The 19,078-nt window shown below is 48.3% G+C and overlaps 1 protein-coding gene across 3 annotated transcripts; it reads left to right on the top strand.

Annotated features, from left to right (window-relative positions):
• The first annotated feature begins 216 nt into the window (after positions 1–216).
• PHF7 (PHD finger protein 7) lies at positions 217–14,852 on the top strand. Of its 3 annotated transcripts, none has more exons than XM_045862225.2 (11): positions 219–959; positions 2,161–2,273; positions 3,262–3,314; positions 3,697–3,788; positions 7,124–7,225; positions 7,606–7,730; positions 8,196–8,355; positions 8,908–9,014; positions 9,490–9,606; positions 10,024–10,148; positions 10,360–10,910. In XM_045862225.2, exons 2-11 carry the CDS (start codon positions 2,230–2,232, stop codon positions 10,584–10,586), a joined length of 1,152 nt encoding a protein of 383 aa, XP_045718181.1. In that variant the 5' UTR covers positions 219–959; positions 2,161–2,229; the 3' UTR covers positions 10,587–10,910. The 3 variants fall into 3 exon arrangements, with proteins under 3 accessions (XP_064451581.1, XP_045718181.1, XP_045718182.1); XM_045862226.3 differs by lacking the exon at positions 10,360–10,910 and adding an exon at positions 13,827–14,852 and having other exon boundaries at positions 220–959; XM_064595511.1 differs by lacking the exon at positions 9,490–9,606 and having other exon boundaries at positions 217–959.
• The last annotated feature ends 4,226 nt before the right edge of the window (positions 14,853–19,078 follow it).

Below are 19,078 nucleotides of genomic sequence, written 5' to 3'. Positions count from 1 at the left end.
GACGTTCTCCGCCCCGCCTCTGGGCTTGTCTTCCGCGGGATCGATTCTCGAGGTCCGGGCGCTCGCGCGAGGGGGCGGGGCGAGGGGAAGGGGCGGGGCGAGGGCGGTACTGGGCGCAGGCGGTGCAAGAGGAAAAGGCGGGGCGGGGTCGGGGCGGGGCGAGACGAGGGGGCGGGGCGAGAGCAGGGCTGGGCGCAGGCGGTGCGAGAGGAGGGGGCGGGGCGGGCTGGGCGCGTGGCCGTTAGCGCGCGGCCGTTAGCGGTCGTCCCCTGCCAACGGTCGGCGACGCGGTGAGCCCCGCGGCCGCAGTCTCCCTTGGTCGCAGGCCGCGTGACCCGGCTCCAGTTTGCGCGCTCGCCCCCTTTGCCGGCGCAGTCACCGCGCGGGGCGGCCGCCCGTGAGGTAGCTACCACGGCTTGTGACAACGAATAAAGCTCCGGACAGCGGCGCCCTCGGCGACAGCTGGGCGGGCGGCCCCGGCCGGGAGCGACGGCCAGTGCGCTACCGTGAGGAGCGAGCGGCGGAGGCGACCTCCGGCCCGGCCCCGCACCAGCCGCCCGGCAGCGCGACATGAGCCTGGTCTGGCATCCGCGGGACGCTCCTTGAGCCCCTTCTCCGGCTGTTACCTCCGGGGGACGGTTGTGGCCACACCGACAAGTATTTTCCAAATAAATCACTGTTTATTCTTGCGGCGGCGGGGCCGAACACGCTAATCTATTTTTAATTTTTTCACAAGCCTTTACCCAGCACTCATCCAGTGAAAGAGCTTGGTAACCGTTCCAAGGGAGCACCCGCTCGGTTAGGAAGCCTCGGACTGAGCTGCTCGTGGAAATCGACATATGCAACGTCCCTCCTCAAATGCTCTGAAGATTGTTGCGTCTTCCCGTAACTACCAGTGTGCACAGAATCCCACTCAAGGAACGTCTTGGTCCAGCGATGCAAAGAACTGACGTTTCAAGGTTTTATTTCTGTGGCTAGATGGCCGGTATTTCCCCGCAGCGACCCAGAGCCGCTCAGCAGCCCCGAAAGCGCGGGTCCCCTAGTTGCGCGCCCTCCTCTCTCCTCTTCCAGCCTGGCCAAGTGCTTTTGTTGAATAAGAAGCCACCGAGTGCCATGACTTCGGCAAGCGCAACTCATGGGTCGGAAGAGGAGACGGAGCAAACACAATGAGAGGAAGCGTAGTCTAGTCTTAGTTTTCCGAACAGCTAGTTAGTTGCCTTAGCAGTTGTATCCAAGGAGAACAGTTGACAGCCCCTGCAGATGTTTACGCTTCCCAGCTGTGCTCTAAGGACATGGGTGCTGGAGTGGCTGTCCCTGGAGTGACCTGATTCACGCAGCTCTCCTTCGAAGAAATGCTGTCCTTCCCCTCTCCCTTGACTAGACACGGTCCTCCCTTCATGGGAGTGGATTTTATGTCTTTTTCAATGGTCTCTTCCCTTTCAGGGATTTCCCCACTAACCAATGAAAACTAAATTTGCGGTCTGCTGACCTTGGTGGGGGAAGGGAGGCAGGGTGTCGTCTCCACTTTGGGACATTTTACTCTTGGCTCAGATCTAGAGAAAGGTTGGGAACAGACCAAACCTCAATGGCCAGCCGAGCCTGGCGACAAGTGAGAGGAGCTAAGGGGTGATTTGTCGGTGTTCTCTCTCGTCTCCCACTAGAGGGAGTTGCTGCTTCAGGCAGCCAAAATCCCAGGGGCTCCTTTTCCTAGGAAAGAGCTGCCTTCTCTAAGCCTTTACTGGGAGGCAAAACGAGCCTCTTTACCCTGAGTGCTACCTTGTGCATTTAGTAGGCACGAAGAAAACGAAGACCCATTTAGTCAGCTCAGGTAGTGGTTCCGATTCTTACTCTCCGGAGTAATAGCGGTAACTCTGATCTTGGGCAAGTGCCTCTCTGTGACCTCTCTGCCTCAGTCTCCTTATCTGGAAAATGGGGATAGTAGTGGTACTTCCTGCACAGAGTTTTTGTGCGTTAACACAGGTGAAATGCCTAGAACAGTTTTGATGCGATTTAATATTTATTGGCTACTACTAGCCTTGATACTGGGTGGGTCCCTTTTATTTTGTCACGTGGGTTGGGAGGTGAGGTACACTGTTACTTTGACCCTGTGGAACCAAATGTAGAATTAAATTGCTGATCAAGCCCTGTTTATATTTATAGCTGGAAGAGCCTATATTGTCCTCATAATAGTATAGAAGAATTCAAGTTAGGAGAGAGAGGCAGCAGCGAATGAAGACTATAAAAGAAAAGAAGAAGGAACGTCAAAGATTGAGGTAGACCAGGTGACATAAGGGAGTTTGGGAGAAATTGTCCAAAGACCCATGGTATATGCTGCACTTTTTGTCCCCTCTGTGTGGTCTTGAGGGCTGGGGTTGGAGGGCGTGGAAGCATACACCAGTGGTCCCCTGGAAGCTGCCGGTAACCTGTGCCCCCAGGGCTGTCCCTAATAGCAAAGTGCTGGCTCTGGAGCCCTATGCCTAGATTCATATCTGGGCTCTAACACTTGGTGTTAGACACTAGGTGACCTGGGACAGGTTACTTCATTTCTTTATGCCTCGGTTTCCTCACCTGGAAAATGTGCATCATAATAGCACCCACTTTTTCGAGCCTCAATGAATGTAGATTCATTGAGCTAATACATGGGCAGAGCCAGGAATAGTGCTTCGCAATAGGAAATTCACACTCAATTTTGTATTTCTTTTTTTTAAAGATTATTTATTTATTTATTTGACAGAGAGAAAGTGAGAGAGCACACAAGCAGGCAGAGAGGCAGAGGGAGAGGGAGAAGCAGGCTTCCCGCCGAGCAGGGAGCCCGATGCGGGGCTTGATCCCAGGACCCTGGGATCATGACCTGAGCCGAAGGCCGACGCTTAACCGACTGAGCCACCCAGGCATCCCTCAATTTTAGTATTTCATTCGGCTTTGTGAACATGGTGCCACCAGAGATTCAGAGTAGGTGGCAGAAGAAACAGTAAAAGAGCAAAAGGGGGTTTGCTCCTGCATTCATTCAGTCTACACAGGTAGCACAGCCAATGAGAACAGAAAGATAATTACAATCTCACATAATTCAAATGACTTAGTGGGTATGTTTTGTGCTCGCAAAAAAAAAAAAAAAAAGCAATAAAAAAAGAAACTGAGGTCTTAGCCTTTTGATATTTTGGTCCTTCATCAGACCCAGGGAGGCATTTTGAGGGAAATATTACAAGGGATGTTGACAGGATCCTCAAAGACCACCCTGTACTTCTTCCTTCTCTTGTATAGAAAATCTGCCAAGACAAGGAGGGTAACCCAAAGGAAGCCATCTTCAGGGCCTGGTAAGAAAGACTGGAGGTGTTCTGTTCAACTGCTGCCTTCCAACCTCAGCAAAGGTCACCTGTGTAGGGCAGCAGACTTAACTTCTCTAACTGTCCGTCCTACTCATTTCCCAGATTCTCTAAGATCCTGAAGAACTCAGGGTCCTTGATTTTTAAATGGCTAATCCAAAGTTCAAGAAACAAGTTATTTAAAGCCACTTGAGAGAAAAGTGTATGAAGTGAGCAGCTGCAGCCAACTCAAATGTGGCCAAAATTATATAAAGGCCTAACTGATACCATGCAAAACTTCATCCCAACCTCCATCCTTGTCAAAATGTCCTCTTCCCAATACATGACTCTTCCTTGTGCTCCCAAAATGAATTCTTAACATTCCTTCTTCCAGTTTGCCGGCTATGCCTTCGAGAACCTGGGGATCCCGAAAAACTGGGGGAATTTCTTCAGAAAGACAATCTCAGCGTGCATTATTTTTGTCTTGTGAGTATAAGGTCCGCTTTGCTTTGAATGTTTCATGGCTTTTGCTGTACAGTCTGTTCTCTGTTTTTCATCCAGCCTCAAATACATAGCCTTGTTTTTCTTAATAGCTTTTTTCTTTTTAAAATCTAGTCTTTAAGAAGTAATGTACGTACCTGCTATAAAATCCTGACAGTATAAAGTATGTACAATAAAAAGTTTCTTCCCAAAACAGTGTTCCCAATCTTTCTCCCTCTCCTCAGAAGCACATGCTGTCAACTGTCCTTCGAGCTGTTTTTTCCCACTATGCTTTTTTTTAATTAGCTATAATTTGCATACTATAGAATGCACCGATTTTAAGTGTACAGTTTGATGAGTTTTGATAAGCTCCTATATCATGGGGATATAATGTATATCCTCATGTAAACACCACCCCAATCAAAGTATTTCCATCACCCCAGAAAGTTCCCTCCCATACCCTTCCAGTCAGTCCCCTCAGAGATCATCACTGTTCTGATCTATAGATTACTTTTGTCTCTTCTTATATTTCATATACATGGAATCATACAGCAATTGTAGTCTTGCGTCTGGCTTCTTTTACTCAATGCGGTGTTTTGGAGATTCATCCATGTTGTTGCGTGTATTGGTAGCTTGTACCTTTTTGTTGCCTAGTAGTATTCTGTTGTATGAATATTTTTTTAAACATTTTTATTTATTTATTGAGAGAGATCATGATAGAGAGCATGAGAAGGGGGAGAGTCAGAGGGAGAAGCAGATGCCCCGCCGAGCAGGGAGCCCGATGCGGGATTCGATCCCGGGACTCCAGGATCATGACCTGAGCTGAAGGCAGGCGTTTAAACAACTGAGCCACCCAGGCACCCTATTTGGGTCTTTTAAAATTTGTCTCAGCAATGTTTTATTTATTTATTTTTTCCTTATTTTTTATTGAGCAGTGTTTTTTTAGTGAAGAAGTCTTGCATGTCTTTTATTAAATGAATGTGTAAATATTCTGTGATTTTTATGCTATTATAAATGGTATTTTAAAATTTCAGTTTCAAGTTTGGATGTTGGTATATATAAGTGCAGTTTATTTTGTATGTTGATTTTATATCCTGCAATCTTGTTAAGTTCACTTATTAGTTCAGTAGTTGTTTTTATTTTTAAATTTTTTTGGTAAATGCCTTAGGATTTCCTGGGTGCACAATCATGTAGTGTGAACAAAGACAGTTCTATTTCTTCATTTCCAATCTTTCAATTCTTTTAATTCTTCTTCTTGCCTTATTATACTAGGTAGGACTTTCGATCAGGTGTTGAATAGGAGTTACAGGAGTAAATATCCTGTGTTACTCCCAACATTGGAGGATAGCATCCAATTTTTCAACATTAAAATATGATGTTAGCTGTAGACTTTTCATCAGATTAAAGAAGGTTCCTTACATTTCTAGTTTGCTGAGGATATCATGAATGTGTATTGAATTTTGTCAAGATGCTTTTTCCGCAACTATTGAGATGATCATTTTTTCTCCTTTATTTTGTCTATGGGCTTGTTACGTCGATTGAATTTTTAATGTTAAACTAACCTTGCATTTCTCGTATAAACCCTGCTTGATCATGATGTATTATCCTCTCTATATGGTGCTGGATTCAATTTGCTAATATTTTGTTTCATTTTTACACCTCTACTGGTGAGAAAGACTAGTCTGTGATTTTCCTCTCTTGTAAATCCTGTCTGGTTAGGGTGTCAGGTCTTGGTTAATCTCAGTGCCTTTACAAGCATACACATTTTTGACATAAAAATAAACATACTATACACAGTATTTTGTATTTTGCTTGTTTTTTTACCTCTTAATACTTATGAAGATCTTTCCACGTAGAACGTATTGATCTAGTTTTTTTTCTTTTTAATAGCTAATTGGTATTCCATGGGATGGGGGTACCAAAAAGCATTAAAACAAACCGCTTTTAAAGGACATTTAGATTATTTCTCATCTTTCACTATTGATTTTTCTGTTTATAGAAATAATACATCCTCATTGTAGAAAACATTAGTAATACTTAGAATATAAATAAAACAGAAATCACTCATATAGTCCTAAAGCCCTGAGATAATTAGTGTGGAATAGATACGTTTTAATCCTAATTGGGAACATACAGCTATAATCCAAGTGTCTTCAAGTCATCTAACCTTGTAAGGTCACCTTTTCTATAATGTCAAAATAAAATAACCTGGGTCCCCATTATACATTACATGTAATCACTGTAGGAAGTCCAGCACCCTCCCCATATTTTTGGAAGATTCTTGGGGTGGGGCTGGGGTGCTGACGTTCTTCCAATGTACATACACATACATAACAGTTTATGGGTACATGAACAGTTTGTTGTCCTTTTCCTTGATTTCCCATTCTAGAATCTGCTTTGGGGGCTTTTCAGAAGCAAAGGCCCTTAAAATTGTGTTTTTAAAGGAAAGTTCAATTCCTCCCCTTCCCCAATAGGGCAGAATGACTATAGTCGGGAGATTTTATTTTATTTGGAGGGAGGGAGAGAGAGCGAGCACAGGGGGGAGGGACAAAGGGAGGGAGAGAGAGTCATAAGTAGACTCTGTGCTGAGCGTGGGGCCCCATGTGGGTTGGACCCCATCTCATGACCCTGAGATCAAGGTCTGAGCTGAAACCAAGAGTTAGATACTTAACCAACTGTGCCACCCAGGCGCCCCTATAGTCAGATTTTAAAGCCCTGTTTGCCTTCCTGTAGAGAACACACTCTGAAAAGACTATTTATTTTGCACTAAGGAGCAGTACAGTGGGCAGGGTAAGAGTGTGGATTCTGTGGGCGTGGATGTGAATGCCAGCTCTGTTGCCTCCTTGCTGTGTGACCCCAGCCGTGTCAGTTACCATCCTACACCTCAGAGAGCTCCTCTGTAAGATGAGGATCACAATAGCATCTGTCCCAGGGTTGCAGTGAACATAAGATAAGTCAATATACAGGAAGTGTTTCCCCAAAGGGCTCAGCACAGAAAAGCAATCCTCAGTAAATGAGAGACAGTGTAACACAGAGGTATGTTAGAGCCCGGGTTCTGGAGTCCTGTGACCTTGAGCAGATCACATAATCTCTCCTATAAAACGAGGATGATGATAGTACCTACCTCCTGACGTTGTTATAAGGATTAAATGAGTTAATATTTGAAAAGCACTTAGAGCATTTAATGCTATATAAGCCTTTGTTAAGTAAATTATCCTGTAAATGCATATATATCCCACCACGCTCTATATTCTAGCTCTCTTACCCTGTCATCCTCCTCACCCCACTGCACTGTTTCACCGATCATCAATGTTGATAGCCTGGTTCTACTGCTCCCCCAGATCCTATCTAGCAAGCTGCCTCAGAGGGGCCAGTCCAACAGAGGTTTCCATGGATTCCTGCCTGAAGACATCAAAAAGGAGGCAGCCCGGGCTTCTAGGAAGGTTAGAATCCCCCAATATGGGGGCCTCGGGATAGGCCTCTTCTCATACCTCTCTGATCGTCTCTGTTTCTGTTCTTTTCCCTAGCTGCTAGTTCAGAAGTCAAAGGACTCTTGGATTTCTCAACAGGTCCTTCTCTTAAGCTGCATGCTTCTCTGGGGTGTAGTATCCTAAGTGAGGAGAAGGAGCAACATCCTAGGGGAAAAAAATAATTTAGTGCTGCTTGAAGCTCAGCTTCAGGGTGCCCCCAAGAGCTTTCAGGTCAACTGAGGAAAGGAAATGGCTGTTGCTTCCTAGAATTTCCATTCCATAGAATGATGTGCCACAGAATGTCTGTTTGTCTTTCTTGGGGCCCTGAGCACTGCCTGGGATCTCATTTGCAGATCTGCTTTGTGTGCAAGAAAAAGGGAGCTGCCATCAACTGCCAGAAGGATCAGTGCGTCAGAAACTTCCATCTTCCTTGTGGCCAAGAAAGGGGTTGCCTTTCACAATTTTTTGGAGAGTACAAGTGAGTGATAAAGGGGAAAAGTTGGGCTGCCCTTTTGCAAGTTGCTCTTAATTAGCCACCAATGAAATCAGAGTCCGGTTCTCACAGGCCTGTTTTGATTCACTGGTGAATCTGTCCTACCATTCAATAATGAGAAATAGTGTCTTGACTTGGCGATTTCCCAGGGCTTCCTTCTTGCTTCCCAGCCCCTTCTTAAATTACAAGCAGCTGCTGTTCTTAGACAGCTGCTCAGAGCTCAGCAGGGCTTTCAGGAACAGGAGACTGTGGGGATAGTCCCGGGAGTTTTGCTCAGTGGGGCAACAGCTGTGAGAAGGCATGTGGCTTTCCCCCTCCCTGCTCCTCCTCCTCCCCATGAGCATGGAGGCTCACTGGGCATCGGCCTGGGTGGCTGCTCTTCCTAGGCCAGGCAGCCGGAAGACTGCATCAGTGACAAACCAGAAATCAAGTCTGTTTGTTCTGCCTCAGATCATTTTGTGGAAAACATCGCCCAACACAGGACATCCAACGGGGGAAGGCAGGGGAGGAAAGCTGTGTCTTGTGTTGTGAAGACTTATCCCAAGCAAGTGTTGAAAATATCCAGAGTCCATGTTGTAGTCAAACTGTCTACCACCGCAAGTGCATACAGGTGGGGCTTTCTCCGCCCTGGGGACCTTCCACATTTTCTCTAGTTCAGAGCACCCTAGGAATGCTCAGGCAGTCTTAGCTTCTCTGTTCCATCCTGGAGGCCTATATGCAGGGAGGGTTCCAGGCAGAGGAAAGTCAGCCCAATCTCTGGTCACCCCTGACCTGTAAGACCTCATCCGTGATAACATTTAGACTGAGCAAAATCCTCAGGAGGGCTAGAGCAAACGAGCTGGAATGAGTCAAGCAGCCTCAGAATCAGCCTTGCTTCCTGGGACGGAAGGAAAGGGACCCTTGAATGGGTCAGTGCTGCAGGCCCCACAGCCAGAGATGAGAGCTGAGGCACCCCTGGGAGCTCTCTCGAATTGAGCGTGGTCTCTGGTCTGATGCCTGGATTTGCACCCCTCACACTAGCCCACCCTTAGCCCTTTTATGGAAATCTCCAATCAAGCTCTCTTGGCAACACCCTCTTTGTGAGATGAGGGTTGGGGTGGAGAGAAGGTGATCAAAGATGGTGTTTTTATAAACACAACGCTCTTCCATGTTTCTCTTACAGAAGTATGCCCACACATCGGCAAAACATTTCTTCAAATGTCCCCAGTGTAACAATCGAGAAGAGTTTCCTCAAGAAATGCTAAGAATGGGAATACATATTCCAGACAGGTAGTGGAAACTCTAAGGCAGGAACTGAGCCAGGGAGTGGGTTGCCTAGATTTCTAGAGAGGAGGTGAGTGTGAGGTTAGTTCAGAGAATGAAGCAGCAGCCCAGGCACTGGCATATGGTGAAGAGGGAGGGAGTGGAGGGGGGGGGGCTTGTCAGTTATCAAAAGAAAAGGAGGTGGGGGTGCACTGTGGGAATGGGGGTAGACATGTTCCTGAAAAGGGTGCTTGGTGATCAGAACTCCCTGGGGTTGGTTCTTGAATTCCAGTGTGGAACTAAGAAACCCCCATGTTCCACTCATCCTGCTTCCACCCTCTCCTACTGCCAGACCACTCAGCCCATCTTGTTTAAAGTATTCATGCAGCCTGTTGAGCTCTTTTGCAGTGCTAGCGTGAGTTCTTTCTAGTTCCTCCCAGGTAGACAAAGGTTTCACCACCATTTATGTGCCCCTTACTCACTGTTTCTTTTCCCACTGCAGAGATGCCGCCTGGGAGCTCGAGCCAGGGGCTTTCTCAGAGTTGTATGAGCGCTATCAACACTGTGATGCCCCCATCTGTCTGTATGAAAAAGGCAGAGACAGCTTTGAGGAAGAAGGGTAGGGAAAGGCTCCTTGCTAGAAAGATCTCTCATTGGTGCCATCCTGGAGTTAGTCCTTGGCACAGTTATCAGGAGCAAGAAACTTGCTCTTGTCTACAGACCTCAGGGTGAACCCAAGTTCCATACTTGACCAGCCCAGGACTCACTCATGCACAAGGGGACAGGTTCCTGCAGGGTCCTTGTGCCCAGTGGAGCAACCCTTGGGTCCAGTTCCTTTCCAAATCCACCTTTCAGGTATCTGTGCCTAAGTTCAGGGTCCGGGGATTGGCACTCAGCCACAGTGGGTCCTGGGTAAAATGTACAGTGCAAATTGCCTGGGAAGCCCTCAGCAAAGGCCTGGCCTCTAGCGGACATTCTGAGAGTGGTAGTGAGTGTCATATTTGTCCCCACAACCCTTCCTTGGCTTTTCCTGCAGGAGGTGGCGCCTCATTCTGTGCGCTACCTGCGGATCCCACGGAACCCACAGGGACTGCTCCTCTCTTAGATCCAACAGTAAGAAGTGGGAGTGTGAGGAGTGTGCACCTTCTGCTGGAGCCACAGGTGGGACTGGAGGGATGGTCTGGTCTAAGAACTTGGGCGGGGGCGGGGGGGTACTTGTGGTGCCTGGAAAAGGAGGAGGGCATGCCACTGGATGGGGACTCGGAGTTGGCGCCTTTGGTTTGGGAAGGGAAGTAGCTAGGGAGGGGCTCACGGACCTGAGCCTGGAGAGACGGAGGCCTGAGTCTTCCTCTCCACTTTTCTTCCACCACAGACTATACACCTGAACACTCAGGTGCCACCCCTTGTTGCAGCAGCACCTTCCACCCCGGGGGGCATTTCTGCAGAAATGCCAGCCCGGAAGAGAATCCAGGCCCTTCTTGGACTGATTGGCCAGGACCTTCCTTATTAGAAAAGCCAGAGTCCTCTGGTGGCAGGAGGGGCCACTCCTGTCGGTCCAAGCGTGTCAAAATCACTAAGAGCTGCAAAAAATCCAAGTAACAGCTTCTGAGTAGTCGCTGCCAAGCACATTGGGATATGAAGCTGTGCTCCTTCACCGGGTTTGAGGGAGGGAGCCCTTTGGGACTGTGAGGCAAGGAAAGAGGGCCAGCAGTGAGAGTAGGAACCAAGGAAAGAGAAGTCCCAGGGGAGCGTGAGGACAGAGCAGAGTCCAGATGCCAACCTCGGAATGTGTTAGCAGTTATGAGCACGCCTCTGCTCTTTCTGCCTGATCCCACTCCTCTTCTCCCACCCTAATCTGCTTCTCATATGCCTCTTCTTACTTCACCCACGTTTGTTATTATGCAAATAAAGGTTTTCTCTCCATTGGTGTCTCCTTACAAATTCACTCTGGAATTTATCTAGCATCCTGAGGAATCCGGAGGATAGAGTAAGGAAATAGAAAATGCACCCTTCTCATCTATAAAATTCAGTGAATAAATGTAGAATTTTCAACTTCAAACATAGACATGTTGCTTTGGAGGGAAGCAGTTTGCAGGGAAATTAACTTTATGGGCAGGGACAGAGATTTCATCATTGCACAAATAAACACAGGCTCTCATCAGGGAAGTGAGCCAGCAAAGGGGGCCATACTGGACTGACAATAGGCCACCATTGCAAGGTTGGGGCCCTGGACTCAAACAGGGCAGGGACTGCCATGCTCACATTGGGTGGAAGGACTCCGTCCACTGCAGGCCGTGTGGTCTGCAGCATACCTCCACTCAAAACCTCGCTGCCTGGTGGCCCAGGCAATTCTGTCTCGGGTAAGGGAACCATGCCAGGACAGTTACATTAGGCAAGGCAGCTGGGATGGGAATCTGGCAGAAGGTCTTGGGAGAAATTGAATGGAACCTATCTCACATATTTTTGTTTTTAATGATTCTGTGGGATTTAGATTAGCGGGGGAAATTCAGGACCATTGCCAGATACTCAGTGCTCAGGGTCTCACTGAGTCATTGTAACCAATGGTGGAGGACGGGGCTCTTGGTTCGAAAGTTGCTGAGCCCTGGAGACTTCCATCCTTGGTGTTTACAGTGATCACTTTCAGATTTGACCAGATCCACTTGGAATCACATGGGGTGTAGGGTAGGGTATTTGTGTCTTTTTGTTATTATCAACGTATGCAGGCAAAGTAATACAGAATTTTAAAAGTCAAGAAGTACTTAAAGGATTATAACGAAAAACAGTCTCTTGTCTTACCCTTCCCTACCCTCAATCCCGCTCCTTAAAGGCAACTACTGTCCATTATTTTAGCCATTTCTTGATTCATTAGTCTTAGATGTTACTGACTTCCTATTATGTCATGTAAGATCTTGCTCCTTTAAGACTTTCCCACTTTCATTCTCTCCATCTTTTACAATTGCATCACAGTTTTTATTGAATTAACCTTCAGTGATTACATTAGTAATCTTCAGTTTACTTGCTATGACCATGTAAATGCTGTATACCTCTGAGCCAAGCAGTATGCTAGGATTATTTTTCCTCTCCTGTAATTGGTTTTTTTCCTGAAATGAATACCTATCCCTTTTGTATTTGCTCAATTTGTGAGGTACCTATGGCTAATTCTTCCCAAATGTTCCACGTGACAGTTGCCTCAAAATACAATCTTCCTCATAAGCCAAACATCAGATCACTATTAGCTGCACTTCTTTTCTGAAAGACGGGCCTCCGAGAGCCGACTCCTGAGCCGGCTTCTCACTGGGCCTACTGCACAGCTAACGCCCTAGGGCGGCCCGCACCTCTGCCTTTTCTCTTCCTTTTCTCTCCCATGATTTTGATGACTCAGTGCTGTGCTTCCTAACCTGGGTTTCCAGGGGCACCTTGTCAGAGCTCTGCAAGTGACTAAGTTTTTAAATTGTGGATTTTCATTTCAAAAACAAATGATATTTTACCTATCCTAAAGACTCAACTCTTGTAGTGATAATTCACAACTGCAAGACACTTCCAAGATTAACACTTCAGATTCTTAATCTAGAATTTCTATAACTTGGGTCACCAGGCATATTCTCAGACATCCGGGGTAGTATCTTTCCCTTTAAAAAGAATCCACTTGGGGGCGCCTGGGTGACTCAGTTGGTTAGGCGACTGCCTTCGGCTCAGGTCATGATCCTGGAGTCCCGGGATCGAGTCCCGCATCGGGCTCCCTGCTCAGCGAGGAGCCTGCTTCTCCCTCTGACCCTCCCCCCTCTCATGTACTCTCTCTCATTCTCGCTCTCTCAAATAAATAAATAAATCTTAAAAAAAAAAAAAAAGGATCCACTTGGAGGGGCGCCTGGGCGGCTCAGTCAGTTAAGCATCCACCTTCAGCTCAGGTCATGATCTCAGGGTCCTGGGATCGAGCCCCGCACCGGGCTCCCTGCTCAGTGGGGAGACTGCCTCTCCGGCGCCCTCGCCCTCTGCCCCTCCCCCCACCTCATGTGCGCACTCTCTCAAATGAATAAATAAAACTTAGAAAAAAAAGGATCCACTTGGATACTACTCAAGTGTGAGAGACACCATCTTAACTGAAAGTAGTGGTCCTCTGGCAGTACCTCTAGGACCCAGCTGCAATGGGTGGGAGGTACAGCTTGTTGGGGGGGGGAGGATAAGGGGTGCTTTGGGCACTTATTCAGTTGCCTGATCTCTGGGTGCAGTTGACCTTATGGGTACCTAGAAAACAGTCACACTCCTCCCTATTAACTATTTCTTCATCTCTATACCTTTACTCTCCATTGATTTTAATAGCTGACTGGAAAGTCCCCAATTTTGAAATGTTCTATTCTTCACCTAATCAGTCATTCCCCACTAAATAACTGGGTTTTTTTTGTCTTAAATGAACTTTTAATTTAGGATAGTTTTAGATTTACAAAAATTGTGACGATAGTACAGGGATTCCCCAAATACCCCAAACCCTATTTCCCCCCTTAGTACCATCTTACATTAATGTAGTACATTTGTAGCAATTAACGAACCAATACATTCTTTTCTTTTTTTTTTTAAGATTTCTTTATTTATTTGAGAGAGAGAGAATGAGAGCGAGAGAGAGCACACATGAGGGGGGGAGGGTCAGAGGGAGAAGCAGACTCCCCGCCGAGCAGGGAGCCCGATGCGGGACTCGATCCCGGGACTCCAGGATCATGACCTGAGCCGAAGGCAGTCGCTTAACCAACTGAGCCACCCAGGCGCCCACCAATACATTATTTTCAAACCCAGAGTTTATTTAGATTTCCTTAGTTTTTACCTAATGTCTCTTTTCTGTTCTAGGACCCTATCCAGGAGACCACATTGCATTGAATCGTCCTGTCTCCTTAGGTTCCTCTTGGCTGTAACAGTTTGTCAGATTTTCCTTGTTTTTGATGACCTTGACAGTTTTGAGGAGTACTGGTCAGGTATTTTGAGAGCCCTCAGTTGGTATTGTCTGATGTTTTTCTCACGATTAGGCTGGGGGAGGGAGACCACACAGGTAAAGTGCTGTTATCACATCATATCCAAGTTACAGACTATCAACATGTCTTCCACTGTTGATGGTGACCTTGATCATCTGGTGAGGTATGTTTGTCAGGTTTCTCCAGCGTAAAGTTACTTCTTTTCCCCACTTTCCAGACTGTGCCTTTTGGAAGGAAGTTGCTCTGTGTAGCCCACAATTAATGAGTGGCGATTTATGTCCCCTCCCTCCTCGAGGACAGAATATCTACACTATTTGGAATTCTTCTGCATGGGAGATTTACCTATTCTCTTCCACTTATTTATTCGGTCATTCATTTATGTCAATCTAGACTTAGGGACTTGCATAGTGTATTCTGGGTTATAATCCAATACTGCTTGATTTATTTGTTGCTCAAATTATTCCGGCTCTGGCCATTGGGAGCTCCTGAGTCCTTTTCACATACCCCCATTATTGTGTATTTTGTTCTGTTTTGTTATTTTGGTTTTGGGGATTTTTTGAGCCCTTCTTTACTTTTTGGCATTACAAGATGCTCCAGGCTCCTTTTGTATGATTTAAATACATGTTTTCACAAGTGATCCGTCTGTTAGAATTAATTACTGTTTTATAACTTAGGACTTAGAACAAATAGTCCACTTGGGGAGGGTAGAAATAGATGTTAAATAAAAATTCCCCCAAAATTCACCTTCTCTACTTCCTCTAATTCTTACCTTTGTAGGAACCATAAACTAGGGCCAAAAATCTCAGTATCTGCTTCTACTTCCCTTTATCCTCAACCACCCTCTTTCTTGTCAATTTGACTGTTATACAAATGTTCGCCTTCTTTGCTATCCCATTGCTAGGGCTCAGCTCAGACCCCTGTGCCTCAGAGGACTGCAGCAAAAGCCTTCTCCCTGCATGGTTTCCTATGTCCACTTGCTTTGCTGACAAATCCAGCCTTTTCCCTTCTGCTAATTACCATAAACATCTGCTAGCTCTTTTCTTAGGATGGCTCTGCTGAGATTGGCATCCAAGACCTTCCACAAACATGGCCCTACTCAGCAGCATCTCCCTGGACACCCCACCCACGGGCACTCTGCCCTGGCTACCCTGGAACACTGGGCCCTGAGCATAAGGTTTGCAGTCTGGAGAGCCATAGCCTCTATCCTCGGCCTGTTGAACCCAGCAAAAGGGCCATTTTTCACTTGCACTGGTCTCTGCTTATACTCCTATTAGAGCAGGCATCATTCTCCACCTGGTCCTACAGTTGTGTATCTATCTCTCCCACTAGATGGGAAGCCCCTTAAAGGCAGGGGCCTGTTTGTCTTATTAACCTTTCTCCCCCCCCGGGGTGTGTGGCTCCAGACCCCACATTCAGACGCAGTTTGGTGTCTACTGAATAGATGGAAGGGCTTGTAGCTTGTACTCATGAGCTTGTTGTTTTGCTGTCAAACACCAGAGGGCACTGTCAGCAGAGTGAGGAAGAAGATGCTGCCCCCTTAAGAGCTGGAAGGTTGAGAAAGGCTTATTTTTTAAAGCTTGCTGCTAGTTTGGGATTGCATAGGACTTACTGCTCTTCACTTGTTCTAAACACATCCATTTGCGTTTATTCGTGAGGTGGGCTCCTGTTGGGTTTAGAGATTAGTATAAAAGTTACTAATGACACTTCCATCACGGGTCATATCCTCAGACAGCTCTGCCTGCCCGTCCAGACCCAAACTGATCCTCCTAATTCCAGCTGCCCTCCTCTTCCCCCCCAAAATGAGGACTGCCAGTCCCAAGGGAAATGCATGATACAGTTCTGTTCTTCTTCTGCCCCACTCTCCTTACACATACACGCACACATTGATATTAAGGCCTCTGGCTAGTGACATCAAAGACTCTAACCTGTGGACCAGACAGGAGGTTGCTACGAGAAATAGCATCTCCATCGGCCTGGCCCCCGGGGACACTGTGTTAGCTCCTATATACTCCCAGACTGGCTGGAGGTGAAGTGCAACATCATGGTGGGGGGGGGGGGGCAGGTATGAGAAGTCTCCCTACTGACTAAGCTAGGAAGCCCCCTCGTGGGGGGGGGGAGGGGCGTCTGCTCTTTGGAAGGGTCTCATGCCTTTTACATTTTTTTCCAAAAAGCAATCTGGCAATTGGAGGCCATAAACCAAAAAGTTGATATATTTCAGAAAACAAAAAACGAAAACCTTGTTCTAGCTTCTCTGTAGCAAACCACCTCTAGCATGTGCAACAGCTGAGTGGTGCAACCGCAGGAGGCCCGGATGGAAGGAGAGAGGCCCAGGGCTCCTCCCCCTTGTCTTTGGTGTAACCTTGTTCCTTGACCCTGCCCTGCGAACACCTCTGATAAACAGGAAGGTATCCACGCCATCAGTGTCCATCCCCCTCAGAGCATCTGAGACCTGTCTAGGCCATCAAAGCCATCCCCAGACCCCAGGAGCATTCTGGAGGGGACTCCAGACTCACCAAAAACAATTCCCCATTGTGTTCCCCCCTCTTGGAAATCAGGGATTTGTAAACAGACCCTTACATTTAGACAGGTCCTGCCCTGTCTTTGTGCTGGTGTGTTTTTTCTTCCCTAAACAATGTCCTTTCCAGCGGGGCCAGCCTGTTCACACCATTGTCTGAGACCCTTGGACTACAGGAAACAGCACCAGATTCTTATCAGCTGGGGGTGGGGGGGCAGCGTGAACAGATGAGGTCATGTCCATAAAGCAAGCTGCTGGTCTGCCACATCATTCTTCTGTACCTTTATCTGTGAGGGCAGAGCCCCCCTTGTCCTCCTAACTATCTGGGCTTCGTGTGTCCCTACTACTGTAGTCCTTTCCATTTGATGACGGACACCTGGACTCTGCTGCAGGCCTCTGTTGGTCCATTTTGAAATCCTTGCCAGCCCACAATGGTCCCCTTTTCCTGGTCTTCTCTCTCTGCCCAACAGGATGCTTATGGAAGTGAAACATACCCCGTTGGGATGTGGGATTAGGGTACACTCCAGTCATCTTCCTCCCTGGGGGAAAGGAGTCAAGACTGGTCACCTGAGTCCCCCTCAGCAGTGTCCCTGAGTGCAAGCTCCTAGCTGACTGCTAAAGTCTGGGTGAGGATAGGAGCAGGTGTCCCTTCTGAGGCCTCTCTATGAGTCTGGGCAACATTTCCCATCCTCGGTGGAGAATGATCTTTTAAAAGGCTCCATTGAGGAACCAGGAGTTTCCTTAGTGAAAATCCAGCGGGGAAAGTGAAAGGCTTCATTAGGACAAGGCCTCTAGGGAACAGGCCCAGGAGTGGTAGCCACGGCAAGGGTGGGCAGGGGCAGGGCAGTGGGAAGTGGGCACAGGGCCATAGCTGCTGTTGCCTCATCTCCTGTTCCCCAGGGGTGGGGGGTGAGTCCGGGAGAGGAGCCAGGGCAGGGGCGCCACAATCCTTAAGCTCCTAGTCAGGTATTGTATGAAACCTAGCCCCACCCACTCACCCTCTCCCTACACCAGGGCCAAGTCTGTAGTCTCAGAAAACCTTGGGGATTTGATCTTGGTGTGGCCTAAAACTTCTCCTTTGGGAGACCCTGAGAGCCAGCACTCGGGGAAGGCTGGGGTGGATCCCTAACTAGGAATGGAAATCGGGCTGTTTCTGAGCAAGTGTCTCCTAGTTCTACGAAGGAGATGTGGCTGGCTGGGGAAGCCTCAGCGCCCTGGACTGGCAGAGGCATGTGAGTGGGTTCCCTGGTCAGTCCCCCACCCCTGCTGTACCTGCACCTGGGCCCATGGAGAGGACAGCCTGGCTCCTGATGGCTGCCACCTGCTCCCTCCTCCAATTGGGGGATTCTAGGGATGTCTAGAAACTGACCTGGGCTTAGCTGAGTGCAAGGAGGCCACTTGAGAAAGTGAAAAGAGCTGTTTTCCTCCTCTATTCTGCTCCCTCCCTCCCACCCCCCACCCCCCCGTTAGAAATGAGTCTGTTGGACTGCTGGACAGCCACAGGCTTGGGGTGAACCCTAGCCATCCGCAGAGGATCTTGCCAGGAAGTGGGCTGTGGAGGCAGACTGAGTGTGGGAGGATGGGCAGAGGCCAGGCCCAGGGGCCAGCAGACTGGTGGCTTGGCAGCCCTGGCCCTGGGATGGCGGGTCCCGCTCTGGTGCCTGCCACGGGAAGCCAAGTTGTGGCTATTCGATCTGGGAGGCCAGGGCCTCCACAGTTTACAGGCTTAGAAAGCAGAGATGAATAAACTAAGCTCACATGGCAGGGGAAGGAATTAATCAAATCCGCATTTTCCCAAAGTTTGCTTCAAAACATTAGAAACACGAGGTGGTGATTACTTGACGGGGGAAAAAAGGACCCCAGGTTTGGGAGAATCATGTAGCTCGCAGCAGACATGAAAGTTAATGAGACATTATCGTGGGCTTCTTAGGGATTCACAGGGCAAACAGCAGCTCCAGGGGGGGCTAAAGGGACAGAAATCCCCGTATTTATTTGACCCTTGTCACGCTAAACCCATTTGGGAAATGATGACACTGGCCCAAAGACTAGGGGAAGTATGAGACTTGGAGGAAAAAGCTGCCAGGGAGAGAGAGGGAGGCCCCTGAGGCAGGAAATAGGGCTCAAGGTGGGAGGCATGAGGGGGAGAAGTCCAGGCCCAAGGGGTGGGAAGGTGGGAACGGAGGTGCTGCGGCCCAGGGAGAGAAGTGGCTGTGGAGGTCAAGTCCCTCCCAGCCCCACACTCTGGGCCGAGGGACTGCTGCTGATGCTTCTCAGGCCGCTGTGGCCGTGGTGGTGGCAGCTTAGGGCAGGACACAGCGGCTCAGTTCTGTCAGGCCCAGGGGCAAAAGGAGGGGCCCTGCTCCTGGGCCACCAGATGGGGCAGATGACCGACTCGTGAAGCCCCCCTACTCTGTAATATGGATTGAGGGGCTCATAGTCAGCATACTAGCAAGAGGCTAGTCTCCCTGGCAAGATGTCCCTCCCACCTTCGAATGGCTCCTGCCCTTTCCCATCTCCCTCCGGCACACTGGGCTCTGTTATTTGGGCAGGGGCATGAGGTCAGAGGGCGGCGGGTGGGGGGGGGGGTGCACAGTCAGTGGTGCCTTCAGCGGCAT

Source organism: Mirounga angustirostris, unplaced genomic scaffold (genome assembly GCF_029215605.1).
Source record: "Mirounga angustirostris isolate CCGP_5_RB_7025 unplaced genomic scaffold, mMirAng1.0.hap1 SCAF_1, whole genome shotgun sequence".
In the NCBI taxonomy this organism is placed as follows: domain Eukaryota; kingdom Metazoa; phylum Chordata; class Mammalia; order Carnivora; family Phocidae; genus Mirounga; species Mirounga angustirostris.
The sequence above is the reverse complement of the archived record's forward strand: the minus strand, read 5'-3'. Positions and strand labels throughout refer to the sequence as shown.